The 15,295-nt window shown below is 40.0% G+C and overlaps 1 protein-coding gene across 2 annotated transcripts; it reads left to right on the top strand.

Annotated features, from left to right (window-relative positions):
- The first annotated feature begins 2,475 nt into the window (after nt 1-2,475).
- Nucleotides 2,476-7,728, top strand: LOC307266441 (uncharacterized protein). Of its 2 annotated transcripts, none has more exons than XM_080048462.1 (9): nt 2,476-2,578; nt 2,764-3,102; nt 3,227-3,496; nt 3,652-3,762; nt 5,239-5,325; nt 5,426-5,454; nt 6,093-6,149; nt 7,004-7,060; nt 7,316-7,728. In XM_080048462.1, the coding sequence occupies exons 1-8, from the start codon at nt 2,518-2,520 to the stop codon at nt 7,025-7,027; spliced, it is 978 nt and encodes a 325-aa protein (XP_079904588.1). In that variant the 5' UTR covers nt 2,476-2,517; the 3' UTR covers nt 7,028-7,060; nt 7,316-7,728. The 2 variants fall into 2 exon arrangements, with proteins under 2 accessions (XP_079904588.1, XP_079904589.1); XM_080048463.1 differs by having other exon boundaries at nt 2,496-2,578; nt 2,767-3,102.
- Nucleotides 7,729-15,295: the final 7,567 nt, after the last annotated feature.

Below are 15,295 nucleotides of genomic sequence, written 5' to 3'. Positions count from 1 at the left end.
CGGTGCACCAATTTATTCAGAACCTACAAAGCTCTTTTAACACCCTACAGGACTGTCTAGTGGACCTCAGGCTTGTTCTAAATACAGACAAAACCAAATATATGTGTTTCTCCAGAGCAAGAACTACAACTTTTAATGATTTTAATATTTTTACAAAGAATGGATTTTTAATTGAAAGAGTCACAGAGTACAAATATCTCGGCATCTGGTTAGATGATAAACTCACTTTTAATTTTCATATAAAAAATCTTGTTTGTCGACTACGACAAAAAATTGGCTATTTTTATAGGAACAAAACCACCTTCCCTTTATTTAGTAGGAAAAGGATTATTGAGGCAGTTTTCATGTCTGTCCTTGATTACGGTGATGTGGTTTACCGGCATGCATATTCATGTCTTAAACTCCTGGACTCTGTTTTTCACTCTGCTTTAAGGTTCATCACAGGAGTTGCTTATGACACACACCATTGTCTTTTATATGAAAAGGTTGGGTGGTCCTCCCTTAAAGAGAGACGTGACGCACATTGGCACATTTTTATTTACAAAGCCTTGACCGGGAAGCTTCCTCGTTATTTAACAGAAATGCTGCAAATTTCAGATGGGCTTTATCAGACCCGCTCCACTGACATGCTTATGCTTTATGTCCCAAAAGCCCGGTCTGAGCTGGGAAAGACAGCTTTTAGCTTCAGTGCCCCCGACTCCTGGAATAACTTACAGCAACAAATTAAACTAAATACCTTCATATCTTTTAACCAATTTAAACAAACTATCTTAAATCTGCCAAACTCTACCTGTAACTGTTTTAATTAGACTATATTGTACTTTCACCCATTTAATTTTAATTGCTGCCACTCTTCACCACTATGTAAATGTTTCAATTGTTTTTTTTCTCTTCACCTGTTGTTGTGTATTTGATGTTTTTGCATTGAATATTTTGTTTGTATTGTTGTTTTTCCTTTGAATTTGCTTTGAACTCGACATCATTGTAAATGAGGGTCACCCCTCAATTGGTCTCTCGAGGATAAATAAAAGTTAAATGAAATGAAAAAATAACATGGATTATAACTTGTTACTGGTATATTCCTAAATATCTCAGTTATCCTTAAATCTGGGGTATATGATTTCTGATTGGTCAAAGTTAACATGAGCTGTACACTTTGACCAATCAGAGCGAGGCTCCGATTCTCTGTTCTTATTGGCTGTTGGGACTGTCAATTCACTTTGGCACGACTTTGTTGGTGTAGAGCGTGTCAGGGAGGGACCATAGGGGAGGGACCAAAGAGAGCAAGTGGAGCGGTTGAGGTATTTGGATTCGAATCTCTATCCCAACTGCTATTTTCTCCCCAAATCATATACCCCAGCTTTAAATAGGGCTTGCAAACACCCGCATTCATTTATTAACTGTCAATACTGTATATATCTGATCTTTAGTGTATATCTTATGTACTAACACCTGCACTATATATTTTATACAAATACCTGCTCATACGTAAAACTGCTGACTGTAACGGTTATACTTGTTTATACTGTATATACTGTATCTTAGCTCATTCATAGCTCTCCCTACTGTTGATTCTATATTTTATATGATATTATATTTACATTAAATATGTGCAAATACAATAAAGTTGAATCAAATCAGTTGAGTATGCAGTAAGAATGAGAATGAGACAATGGTGCATTCTCACAGAAAGATATGGTTTGTCCATTACAGTTGTGGAGGGGGAGAGAGGGTGAGGGGGGGTGAGCAACTACCCCCGGTTGGCAAGTTCAGGTATCGCAGGATCTTCACAAATTAGGGTAAAAAGGATCAGGAGAATGATCACTGGGTTTGAGCAGCAGCTACATTAATGTGCACATTGACAAAGCTTTACAATTTAACAGTCGGTAAAAGTTGTATTTAACATAATTCCATAATCCCGCTGTTGTCATCAGATTCACACTCAAACCCTTCCCCTTCAGTTCTTAGGAATAGACGACTGCAAAGATGAAATGAGGAACTGTTTCGTCAGCAGCCATCCTTTGACGCGTTAAGTTTGTAGGCGTTAACAGTGACTCTTAGTGCACTAATCCAGATGATGCAATTAAGGAGTGAATCTTAAAAGTGCATGTTGTGCAGTTTCAAGATGTATTGCACTAAAAAGCCTTTGTGCGTATTTGTTAAGTTTGAGTGCACACAATTAAAGTTGAATTCTTGTCTGGTTTGGTTTGGGCTGTTTAGTGCTTGACCCCCCCCCCCCCCCCCACCACCCACCCGAACCCCCAATCCCTTCCATTTATACAGTGTACTTAACTAGGCCTATCAAATAACACACAAAAAGGATACATATATATTTTTTCTTTTAAATGAAGGAGGATCGTAGGAATGAGTCAAAGAAGGAAAGGGCAGAAGTCAAAATGAGGAACTGACGCTTCACTAATAATAGGAAGTTTCTCTGTGACAGTCATCAGTTTAGAGACTTACAAGAAGCGGAGACAGACAGAGAGACAAAGAGAGAGACAGAGGCAGAGAGGCACCATGGCTGAATTCAAATGGATTAAAATGTCTTTCTTTCTGATGCTGCTGCCGCTTTTTACAGGTAAGGATATATGTTACGTTTGTATGTGTTCGATGAGTGAGTGAATGAGTTTAGTGAACTCCTATAAAACCTAGGATGAGGCACACAGTACATACAAACCTTTGTTGTTACTACAAAGGTCTACAAGTAATTTAGTCATATATTGATTTCTCTTTCCCTCTCATGTATTTATTGTCTCTTCTCAGCAGCACAAACCAGGCAGGGTTCCCTCTCCTCCACTGTCAGACTCGGAGATGAAGTCACTTTGTCTTGTGAAAATGTGATTAAGGGTCAGGATCAGTGCGACAGTACAACCTGGAGCTTCACTAATTCAAGAAGCTCAGCAGCAGCAGTAGAGCTGGTGACACTTGGACGGATTGGTGTGAACGCTGGAACCAAATCAGACAGACTGAGTGTCACAGCAAACTGTTCTCTGGTCATAAAGAGGGTCACACCTTACGATGCTGGTGGTTACTACTGTCAACAGTGGAAATCAGACGTTAGAAAAGCTCCAGATGCTTTGGTTGAACTGACTGTTGTGATCAGTGAGTATTTACATAATGATGTTTTCAGCTGAAACTGTCTACTCTATAGAATAGAACGAAAGTTAACAAGTTATTTTAACTCTTCTTTTCTCTCTCTCTCTCTCATTATCTCCATCTTTACCAGTGTATAAATTTGAGCGCAATGGTAGGGTGACGTTATACTGCTCTGTGGTGATGTATGCACAATGTGAACACAAAGTGAAGTGGCTGTTTGATGGCAAAGATGTGGAAGAAGATAACGATCAAATGATGATGGCAGCTGTTCCCTGCTACTCCTTTCTGAGAATTCCGACTTCTCATCACATTTACACATCACGGGACAAACTACTGACATGTGAAGTGACTGATAAAAGCAAAGTGCAGCTGTTTCCCTTCAGACTTCATCAGCCCTCAGGTGAGAATATGGCGAGCTGTTTAAAGTCACTTCAGATGAGAATTATTACCTTAAATATTTGTTTCATTTTATGTTTTTAAAGTTTTAACATTACATCAGAGCAAAGGTTTCAAACTGAACAGTTGGTTGAGTTGTGTTTGTCTGTCCAACAACAGCTCCACCAAAATCAACAACAACTAAATTAACAACATCAACTGAAAACATCAAAAAAGAAGAAACTGACATGACAGGGTCTGCAACCGATGAGTCTACAACAGGAGCACCAGGTAGAGAATCAACATTTCTATATTTCTGTTTCTCTCTCTCTCTCTCTCTCTCTCTCTCTCTCTCTCTCTCTCTCTCTCTCTCTCTCTCTCTCTCTCTCTCTCTCTCTCTCGGCTGAGGGTGGAGTTATTCCCTTTTTCAGTTTGTTTCAATCAGTAAATCTGATCACTAAACTCAAAGTCAGCATACTCAGAAATATGTTTCGGTTTTATGTAGTTTGGAGTTTTCTGGTTTGTGTTGTTTCATTAATAAATGGTTAGTTAGATGTTTTGAGAGGGGGATGTTCAAAGCTTTCATTGCTGAAGTTTAAGTGGGGAGCTCAAGGTATTCAACTTCAAGTTGAAACGTCTCTTCAACATTGCTAGAACAGTGCCCAAAGAGTGGCAGAACCGGGTGGTGGTTCCCCTGTTCTAAAAGGAGGACCACAGGGAGTATACCAACCATAGACGTATCACACTTCTCAGCCTCCCTGGTAAAGTCTACTCCAAGGTGCTGGAAAGGAGGGTTCGGCCGATAGTCGAACCTCGGATTGAAGAGGAACAATGCAGATTCCGTCCTGGCCATGGAACAACGGACCAGCTTTCACTCTCGCAAGGATCCTACAGAGGGCCTGGAGTATGCTCATCCAGTCTACATGTGTTTTGTGGATCTGGAGAAGGCGTATGGCAGGGTTCCCCGGGAGATACTGTGGGGGTGCTGCGGAGTCCCTTCTCAGGGCCATACATTCTCTGTATGCTCAAAGCGAGAGCAGTGTCCGGTGGGGGTTGGCCTCCACCAGGGCTGCGCTTTATCACTAATCCTGTTTGTGATATTCATGGACAGGATATGGAGGTGTAGTCGTGGTGGGGAGGGGTTGTAGTTCGCTGGGCTGAGGAGCTCGTCACTGCTTTATGCAGATGATGTGGTTCTGATGACATCATCGGTCTGTGACCTTCAGCTTTGACTATATTGCTTCCCAGCCGAGTGTGAAGCAGTTGGGATTAGGATCAACACCTCTACATCTGGTTCTCAGCAGGAAACTGATGGATCCTCTACTCCAGGTCCTTACCCAAGGGGTCTTGTTTAGGGACAAGTATGTCTCCCGGGCACCTCATTAGGGAAGTGTTCTAGCTGGGAGAAGGCCTCTGGCAAGACCCAGGTCTAGGCGGAGAGATTATATATCCACACTAATGACTCAATGCCAGTCAGAGCTGGTCAATGTGGCCTGAAAAAGGGAAGTTTGCAGTCCACTGCTTGAGCTGTTGCCCCTATGACCGGAAGATTAGTGAGAAATTGTTTTGAAATTCTTGAAACAGTGTTTATTAACAAATCTGTATTTTAAATTGCTTTATTACATTTATGCCACTCAATGACATCAGCAAACAAAGAAAAAGAGAGTTGAAGAATTTTTTAAACCAACAATCACACAACCAACATATGTGCATCTCTTAAACTTCAGCTCTTTGTTTCAGTAACACGTGTTTTCATGGTCTTTCCAGGTTGGTTGGTGTACGTCCTTGTGGCTGTAGCTTTACTGGCACTTTTAATAATATTTGTGACAGTCATCAGATGGAGGAAAACTAAAGGTGAGAGCACAGAGGAAACTTTTTAATTTTTAATCATCAATAAATTATAAAACTGGATTTTCACTATGTAAGCTTAAATGGACTCCTTTTGTCTTTTTAGGGAGCAGAACCCGGACGAACGACAAAGTTGTGAGTTTAAAATCAGTTCTTCATTATAAATACACTATACATTTAGATTCTACAGCTGAGACAATAAAATCTAAGATAAAAAGCACTGACTGTTTTGTATTAAAATTAAATTGTAAAGGTCTAGGAAATTAAAGTGAGGAAAAGAAAAAGGTCCCAAAGCTCATTCAGGAAAAAATTACAATCTGTATATCGACGACAAACTTTAAAGACCTACTTCACCGGTGGAAATATGAAGGTGTATTGAACTCTGAGATCCTATGTAGTATAAATGTGCAAAAAAAAATTAAACCGGTTCATCCCAGCCTGAGAAAAGGCAGAAACAGTGTTTTATGGTCTCACTGTCTAAACCTACATTTTACTAGTATGACATCACACTAGTAAAAAAGTATGGTTAGGATTAAGAGGACAGCTGGGCCAAGGGAAGACTGAGAAAAGACTGAGGGAAGAAAAACCCCATTCATTATATCATAAAAGCAATTTTATAATGATAGAACGCCGGTTCCGTATGGGTGAAGTATTCCTTTAATTAATATACTGCAGACAATATATGTGCTGTTTGTCTTTGTGCCCTGACAACATGTTTTTACCTGAAGTGTAAAATGCTTTTGGACCAAATATGACAGACTGTGTTTGTCCAGGAGCTGACCTCTGACCCTGCTGTGCCTCAGTCTGCTGCAGAGAGCCGTCAGAACTCGGTGAGGTCACACCACAGCTTTTATAATGTTTATTCTAAATCTTGATGTATTAAAGCACTTTGAATGGCATTGTGTCTGATTTGTGCTATAGAAATAAACTTGCCTTGCAGTCAGTACACAGTCACACTCACTGTTGCATTAGTTCTCCTTTTTTTTAGATTATTTTTGGGGCATTTTCAAGCTTTATTTGATAGTATAGAGAGAGAGACAGGGTTGAAATGGGGAGACAGAGAGAGGGGGGATGATATGCACGAAAGGTCCACTGCGACAAGGACTGAGCCCACATGGTATGCGCTCTACCCACTACACCACCGGAGCACCCTGCATCATTCATCTAAATATAACCGTGTTTCACAGTAAAGAGTGTGAGAATGTGCAGCAAAGATTTAAAAAGGGAAGTTAGATGATGCAGCTTGACCACAGCAGAGGAAGACATGGTGGGTGTGGACAAGAGGGCAGAGAAATAGTGAAGTCCTGTGTGTGTGTGTGTGTGTGTGTGTGTGTGTGTGTGTGTGTGTGTGTGTGTGTGTGTGTGTGTGTGTGTGTGTGTGTGTGTGTGTGTGTGTGTGTGTGTGTGTGTGTGTGTGTGTGTGTGTGTGTGTGTGTGTGTGTGTGTGTGTGTGTCTGTGTGTGTGTGTGTGTGTGTGTGTGTCTGTGTGTCTGTGTGTGTGTGCGGGTGGGTGTACGTGTTGTGTGTGTGTGGGTGTGTACGTGTCGCCTAAAAGCTACATCAACTGATGTGTGTCAAATTGAATTTAAATTTTAAGTCAGTGTAGATGATGTGAAGCTTCTGGTGACTGTCCATGTTACTGTAATGCAGGACTGTGAATGTCTCACTGTTTGTGTTGCTCCAGGTTTCATACTCAGTGAGAAACTGAAGAATGAGGCGTTCAGGAGCAGCAGACAATCAGGTAAAGATCAGATCAGACAGTAACTCATGGTGCATTCAGGTTCTGTGGTTAATAATCAATGCAGAAATAAATGGAAAAACCTTCAAACGTCTGAAATCTATTCAACTTTGAGTTGTTAAGTTTCAACACATCATCAGTTGGCTAGGAAGAAAATCTGGGGAGTTTTTTGGGGTTGTAACAAAATGTATGGATCATTCATTGTTCAGACTCAACAGTGTTGTGTTCCAGTCTAACTGCTGTGTGATGCTGTTCCAGGTGCATCATGATGGAGATGAGGACACAGTGGACTATGACGACGTTGGAGAACCTTCTGCTTCTGTCAGAATCCACTGATCAACAACTTCAACATCAACTCACCAGAGAAATGACTCCGCTGCAGCTTTACATTTCTTCAAAGCATTATTTAGCATGAGGGTGTGTTACCTCTTTCATCTTTAGGTCTTAGATGAGGTCTTCATTAATGTAAAACCTAAAATCAGATTTTTAATAGAAGCCAGATATTGATTGTATCTCATTGTCAGGAGCTTGCTGCACATTTGGGGGATGTGGTGTTAAATTAAGGCTTTTTTAAACTTGTCCAGGGTCTTCAGAGCGCTGTTCGAAGATACTCATCGGAATCATTTGCTCTTGATTTAATACGTTGTATATTTCTGCTGAGCTCGCTAAATAAAACCAGGTAGATCTTTTGATCTACTGAAAAAGGCAGAACTCTCACTCATCCTTTTTGCTTCTTCACTCCTCCTGCTAGAGGCTTTCTACCACGCTCTGGAAAGAACCCTGAGATTCTAATCATTCTTTAAGAGATAAGAAGCAATAACCTTTCCTCCAAGGAGAGGGTCAGCATCAAGGCATCAGGACAGGAGTCCCCCTGGTCCAATAGTTGAGTCTAGGGCAGGGGTGTCCAAACTACGGCCCGCTTTTTATTGGCCCGCGGCCGATTTTAAAAATATAATATAATTTGGCCCTTTGAAAAAAAAAAAAAAAAAAAAAAAAAAATTCTTAGTTAACCCACTAGTGCAGTGGTGTCAAAACTGATTGATTGGCCCGTGGCACATTTGAAAAATATAATGTAATATGGCCCGTTTAATTTTTAAATAATTTAAATGCACTCATTATATTACAGAGAAATATGTCCCATAAAAGAAAAAGAGCACCAAGCCCATCCCAGAGGACCCTGCATAGTATATTATATTATTTTAAACTAATATTAATATGGAAAATCCATGTGTCCTTCTCCAATAGCTTCTGATTCATCTGACACAGTGTCTTCATTTTTTTTTTCATAGAAAATTCTTTAGATTTAGCCTCTTAATTTCCCTCTCAAAGTGCACCAGATTCATGCATTTCACTTTAAAAACTTAAAAAAATCTCCCGGGGGGGGGGGGGTGCATACCCCCGGACCCCCCTTGGAGGGGCGGGATCTCGGCTGGCTACTATTTTCACCTAGCTGGACATTGGACGCAAAAGCAGAAAACACTGGGTGTATCAATGGCATTTAACAAGAGGGGGAATGTATCTGTTTAATGTGCAAGTAAAGTGTTGCCGTGAAGAAGGATTACAATTTACGAAGACACTATGTAACTGAGCAGCTACATGTCCTGATAAATGTGTTATTTTTGCAAAGTGGCCCGGCCCTTCGTAGATTTTTCTGTATGTGGCCCTCAGTGAAAAAAGTTTGGACACCCCTGGTCTAGGGACATACACCTCCAGCGTGGGGACTGGCTGTAAGGTAGGGGAGAACGGGATCATACGTCACACGGGTTGGTTGTCACAATCGCTATATCTCGGAACCAGAAGACGATGTCTGTTAAATGTTGGTATGTAAATATCCAGAATTGGGATCAGAGGTCACCTACATGTCTTCCATGGAGTTAGACTGCTGAGTTTGAGGTGAGAGGACTGTTTGTGTTTTTCATGTCAAATTGAAAATATTTAGCCCCTGAGTATTTTTCTTCTAGGCTTTTACACAATGGGTTTATAACAAAACACTTGTTACCCTAAAAAAGTGTGAAGGCTAAACTACAATTTAGATTGTGGTTAGCGAGCTAATTAGTTGTTAGATGGTTGTTGGCCTTGATGCTAGCAAGAAATTCAAGTTGGGGTTGGTCGTCACATTTTTTGGGGGGTTGGTTGTCACATGTTATCCAAAGGCTGCAGCCAGAAAAGGAACCCAATAACGAAAGAAATTGTCAAGCTGTATCCTCACTGACACCCCAGAGAAAGAAAGAGTAGAGCAGGAAAAGGCAGCTAGCATGCAAAAGAAAAATGGCAACAAAATCAAAACAACCCAGTGCATCCCAAACTAGACCAGCTGCCGAGGCTACAGTAAGTTATGTAGGCCTATTTATGTTATGTAGGCCTTAATTGCATTGTCAACTTGATAATGCAATTACACTTTCAAATGTAGTTGCTTTCTTGCCTACTTTTTAAGATTATTCCCATTCAGATAACATTGTGACAAACAACCCCAAAGTGTGTGACAACCGACCCCTTGATGGGGTTGGTTGTCACAATGTGTAATGGTGTTGTCTTTGATGATTAATTTCTTCTTTATTACAATAAGTTAGAAAAAGTGAGGGGTACACATTTCAAGCCAACACCTTAAGCTTCAATTTAATGTAGGAATGACTATTGAAAGATGTTAAGTTGATGAGCAATTCTCACTAGAGTAAAAAGTATGCCTACTTGCTCCGGTCTCCCCTACTGATGCCCGCATGAGTAGAGGTCTCTCAAACAAACAATGTGTCTGTGCCCAGACTGAGAGCAGATCTCAAGCCAGTTTAGCAGTAGATTGGATCAGGATCAGAAAGACTAAAAAATGTTTTACAAGGGTGAGGAGAAGCTTGGGAAAGGCGATTCTGAAGAGGTGGGTTTTGAGGGCAGTTTTGCAAAAGCGAGGTGTGTGTGGGTTGGAAGTGAGTTTCACAAAGAGGGGGCAGCTACCTAGAAGGCCCTATCACCACAGGACTAGCACTTGGTCTTGGGGGTTGCAGTGATGGTTTTGGGGAGGTACTCTGGAACAAGCAACTAGTCATGTCAGCATGAAGTATAACATTTGGAAAAACCTCTAGACAACAGGTAAAGTATTGATCTCAAACACACCAAGCTACCACAGATATGCACATAGACTTTATGGTCCACCTTGGTGGAAATGTGTCTTTGGCCTCTCCCTATCTGTTATCTGTTCATCATTACAGGCTAACACCTCCAGATCTCTGCTGCTGTTGTAACCACATTCACACTGAAACACTTCCCCTTTAGTTCTTAGAAAAAGACGACTGCAAAAATACAATGAGGAACCAACAGCTCTCAGACTGTTAAAATATAATCTTGTTTGTGTCTTTCCCCAACTGTTACAGAATCACCATATTGAACCAAGGAGGCTAGGAGTTTAATACTTCACCTGTCTGTTAACGTGTGCTGTCAAACATCACAGTGAATCTTGTATGTTTCATGATAAACAACATCTAAAGAACACAAGTTGCAAAACATTTATCTTAACAAACAATCTTCTCACAATGACTTCCTAATTCCTTTACTTCTTCTTCTTGTCAGAAAGTCAAGTCATTGTGAAAAAAGCACCGTGGGACTCGACAAAGCTTCAACCGGTGACTGCATATGAGCCAATGAGATGGATAGATCCCTATGATGCAGCACAATTTTAGAAACTCGGACAGTTTTGTGCATGAGAAAAGAAGAGACGGACAATCACGATGGCTGAGTTCAAATGGATTAGAGCGTCTTTATTTCTTGCAGCGCTGCTTCAGTTTACAGGTAAGAACACACAAACACACACACATATCTATATATATAATGACTATCAACATTATTAAAGGTACTTTATAATCAACCAAATATGTTGTTTGTTTTTAAAATGGTGAGTTAAGTGAATCTTTGTAAAGTAAGGATAAAGAAATAAATGGTAAAAAAAACTACAAACATTTCAGACATTTTCTCTTGTCCTCCCAACAGCAGCACAGACCGGTCAGCTAACCCTCTCTGTCAGAGTTGGAGATGAAGTCACTTTGTCTTGTGAAAATGTGATAAATGCTCAGGATCAGTGTGACAGTACAACCTGGAGGTTCAGAGGTTCAAGAAGCGCAGCCGCAGTAGAGCTGGTAACACTTGGACAGATTGGTGTGGACGCTGGAACCAAATCAGACAGACTGAGTGTCACAGCAAACTGTTCTCTGGTTATTAAGAAGGTCACAGCTGAGGATGCCGGTTCCTACTACTGTCAACAATACAAATCAGGAGTCAAGCAAGGACAAAATGCTTTCGTTGATCTGTCTGTTGTTACCAGTGAGTATTTACATCATGATGTTTTCAGCTCAAACTGTCATATAGAACAAAATACTGAAACTTGATAATAATCATGATTACAGTGATGAAGTTACTTTAACTCTTGTTTTTTCTCTCTGTCACATTATCTCCATCTTCACCAGTGACTGAACGTGAGGACGATGGTCACGTGACGTTAAACTGCTCTGTGTCAGAATATAGTCCATCCTGTTCACACACAGTGAAGTGGCTGTTTGATGGCAAAGATTTGAGAGAAGATCCCAAACAGAAGAAGACACAGTCTCCCTGCTTCGCCTCTGTGACCATTCCGACTTCTCATCACATTAACATAACATCACTGACATGTGAAGTGACCGATGATTACAATGGACAGAAGTTTCCCTTCAGACTTCAGCCCTCAGGTGAGAATATGTTGAGCTGTTTAAAGTCACTTCAGACTGATGAGAATAATCACCTTAAATATTTGTTTGATTTTGTATTCAGTATATGTGTGCACAATAAGTTTTAACATTACATCAGAGCACAGGTTTCATATATTTTTGTTTTGTTTAATAAGTTAATGGTTAAATGTTTTGGAAAGCTCTACACACTGGCCCAGTATTATGAAATGTTTCTCACTTGAAAAACGCCACTAAGAAAAGGCTAAACACGTTCTTGTGCTTCCGATTTTTTGCTGATAACTTTCTTTGCTGAAATGTATTGTTCTTCTCCTACAGATGGTCCAGACTGTTCTGTTGTGAACTACGTGATGGTGGCTATGCGTGTGGCTGAATTTCTCCTCATTACTGTGATCACTGTTCTCCTCATCAGAGCTCAAGGTGAGAACATTCAGACCAACGTTTGTTTAGAGCGATTAACACAAAGTGTGCTAGAGCTGAAATGTTTCTCTGTGGTTTATCTTCCAGTGAACCAGAGAACACCTGATGACACCACTGTGAGTTTAACATCAAAGATGAAGTGAACTCATGTGTAACATTTAAAATGTATTTATAGGAAGGACCACTGTAAGTCAGTGTAAATTATGTGAAGCTTCTGGTGGTGACTGCCCATGTTACTGTGAATGTCTCACTGTTTGTGTTGCTCCAGGTTTCATACTCAGTGAGAAGCAGAAGAGCGAGGCGTTCAGGAGCAGCAGACAATCGGGTAAAGATCAGATCAGACAGTAACTCATGGTGCATTCAGGTTCTACTTATTTAATCTGTGAACTGTGTTAAGTTTCAACACATGATCAGTTTGCTGAGAGGAGTGAGGAGGAGTTTAGGGCGTTATAACAAAATGTATGGATTATTCATTGTTCAGATTAAACAGTCATGTGTTCCAGTCTAACTGCTGTGTGATGCTGTTCCAGGTGCATCATGATGGAGATGAGGACACAGTGGACTATGACGACGTTGGAGAACCTTCTGCTTCTGTCAGAATCCACTGATCAACAACTTCAACATCAACTCACCAGAGAAATGACTCCGCTGCAGCTTTACATTTCTTCAAAGCATTATTTAGCATGAAGGGTCGCTACCATTTGAATTAAGGCCTCATGTTTTTTAGGATCTGCTTTTTTAACATGTGTAAGTAGCTTAGCATGACCCCACCTTTATCACTCACTATTCAGCTGATAGCAGTAGGGCATTGGTCAACAGTGTGTTCTGCCCAAGTTATCAACAGAGGAGAGTCACAAGGAAGGAAATGGCATTAAAAATGTCTTAAATGCTTAACGTGCTCATATTGTTTTGCATTTTTATACTGAGGTATGATCTTACTTTTTGTTTATGTCATTCCTGCATCTTTAACATTTACATTTCTAATGATTAAACATGTGTATTAATACTTTTGTACTTTGAAGTTGTTTGCTCTTGAAAGGTAGAGATGAGGTTTGACCTGAGTTTGACCTGACTCTCTCTGTGTCAGTAGGAACAGGTAGAAAGCTCATAGTTTAATATAGATATGAGGCCTGTGTCTGTACAAGACATGATGTGTGTCAAAGTGCAGCTACAGGAGGAGAGAGAGAGAGAGAAGTAAAGAAAGAAAAAATGCAATAATGATACTTCCAGTTATTTTTATTCATGATATGCCATTTAGCCAATGAATTGCTGTCCTTACTGTATCCAAACCAAGTCATGTGATGTTAAATTGAGGCTTTTGGGATTTCCAGGGTCTCCAGACCATTTTACATGTATTTGTTGAAGATACTGTTTTGAATCTTTTACTCTTGTTTGAATACGTTGTATATTTCTGCTGAGCTTGCTGAATAAAACCAGGTAGATCTTTTGATCGACTGAAAAAGGCAGAACTCTCACTCATTCTTTTTTCTTCTTCACTCCTCCTGCTAGAGGCTCTCTACCGAGCGATCGATAGATAGATAGATAGATAGATAGATAGATAGATAGATAGATAGATAGATAGATAGATAGATAGATAGATAGATAGATAGATAGATAGATAGATAGATAGATAGATAGATAGATAGATAGATAGATAGATAGATAGATAGATAGATAGATAGATAGATAGATAGATAGATAGATAGATAGATAGATAGATAGATAGATAGATAGATAGATAGATAGATAGATAGATAGATAGATAGATAGACTTAACTGTCCACCTTGATGGAAATGTGTCTTTGGCCTCTCCCTGTCTGTTATCTGTTCATCATTACAGGCTAAACACCTCCAGATCCCTGCTGCTGTTGTACCCACATTCACACTTAACCACTTCCCCTTTAGTTCTCAGAAAATTCTTAAAAAATACAATGAGGAACTATCATGAATCAGACTGTTAAATATAATCTTGTTTGTGTCTTTCCCCAACTGTTACAGAATCACCATATTGAACCAAGGACGTCAAGAGTTAAATTCATGTTTCACCTGTTAACGTGTGCTGTCAAACATCACAGTGAATCTTTGAGTCTGTTTTATGATAAACAACATCTAAAGAACACAAGTTGCAAAACATTTATCTTAACAAACAATTTTCACACGTTGACACCCTCAGTCCTCTACTTCTTCTTCTTGTCAGAAAGTCACGTCATAATGAAAAAAGCACCGTGGGACTCGACAAAGTGTCGACCGGCGACTCCATATGAGCCAATCAGATGGATGGATCACTATGAGGAAGTGACATCATTCTAATCACAATAAGTAGATGCAGCACAACTTTAGAAACTCAGACAGTTCTGAGCATGAGAACAGGAGAGACGGACAATCACGATGGCTGAGCTCAAATGGATTAAAGTGACTTTATTTCTTACAGCGCTGCTTCAGTTTACAGGTAAGAACACACACACACACACACACACACACACATACACATCTACTTATATATGACTGTATCTATATCATTAGAGGTACCTTATTATCAACTAAATCTGTTGTTTATTTTTGAAATGGTGAGTTGACTGAACCGTAGGAAACTAGTACCTTAAGAAATAGATTGTCAAACATATGAAATTTGAAAATATTTCCTCTCATATTCTCAACAGCAGCACAAACCGGTCAGCTTCTCCTCTTCTCCACTGTCAGACCTGGAGATGAAGTCACTTTGTCTTGTGAAAATGTGATTAAGGGTCAGGATCAGTGTGACAGTACAACCTGGCTCTTCACTAATTCAACGATCAAAGCCTCAGTAGAGCTGGTAACACTTGGACGTGTGAACGCTGGAGCCAAATCAGACAGACTGAGTGTCACAGCAAACTGTTCTCTGGTTATTAAGAATGTCACAGCTGGGGATGTTGGTCGTTATGACTGTCGACAGTACAAATCAGGAACATATCAAGGTCCAGATGCTCGGGTTTATCTGTCTGTTGTTACCAGTGAGTATTTACATCATGATGTTTTCAGCTCAAACTGTTTTGTTAGAACAAAATTCTGAAACTTTACAATAATCATGATTAGAGTTATGAAGTAATTTATTAATCTTGATGTCTCTCTCTCCATT

This window comes from Ammodytes marinus, assembly GCF_949987685.1.
Source record: "Ammodytes marinus genome assembly, chromosome: 19".
Taxonomy (NCBI): domain Eukaryota; kingdom Metazoa; phylum Chordata; class Actinopteri; order Uranoscopiformes; family Ammodytidae; genus Ammodytes; species Ammodytes marinus.
Note: the sequence above shows the minus strand (reverse complement) of the source record. Positions and strands in the feature narration are given on the sequence as shown.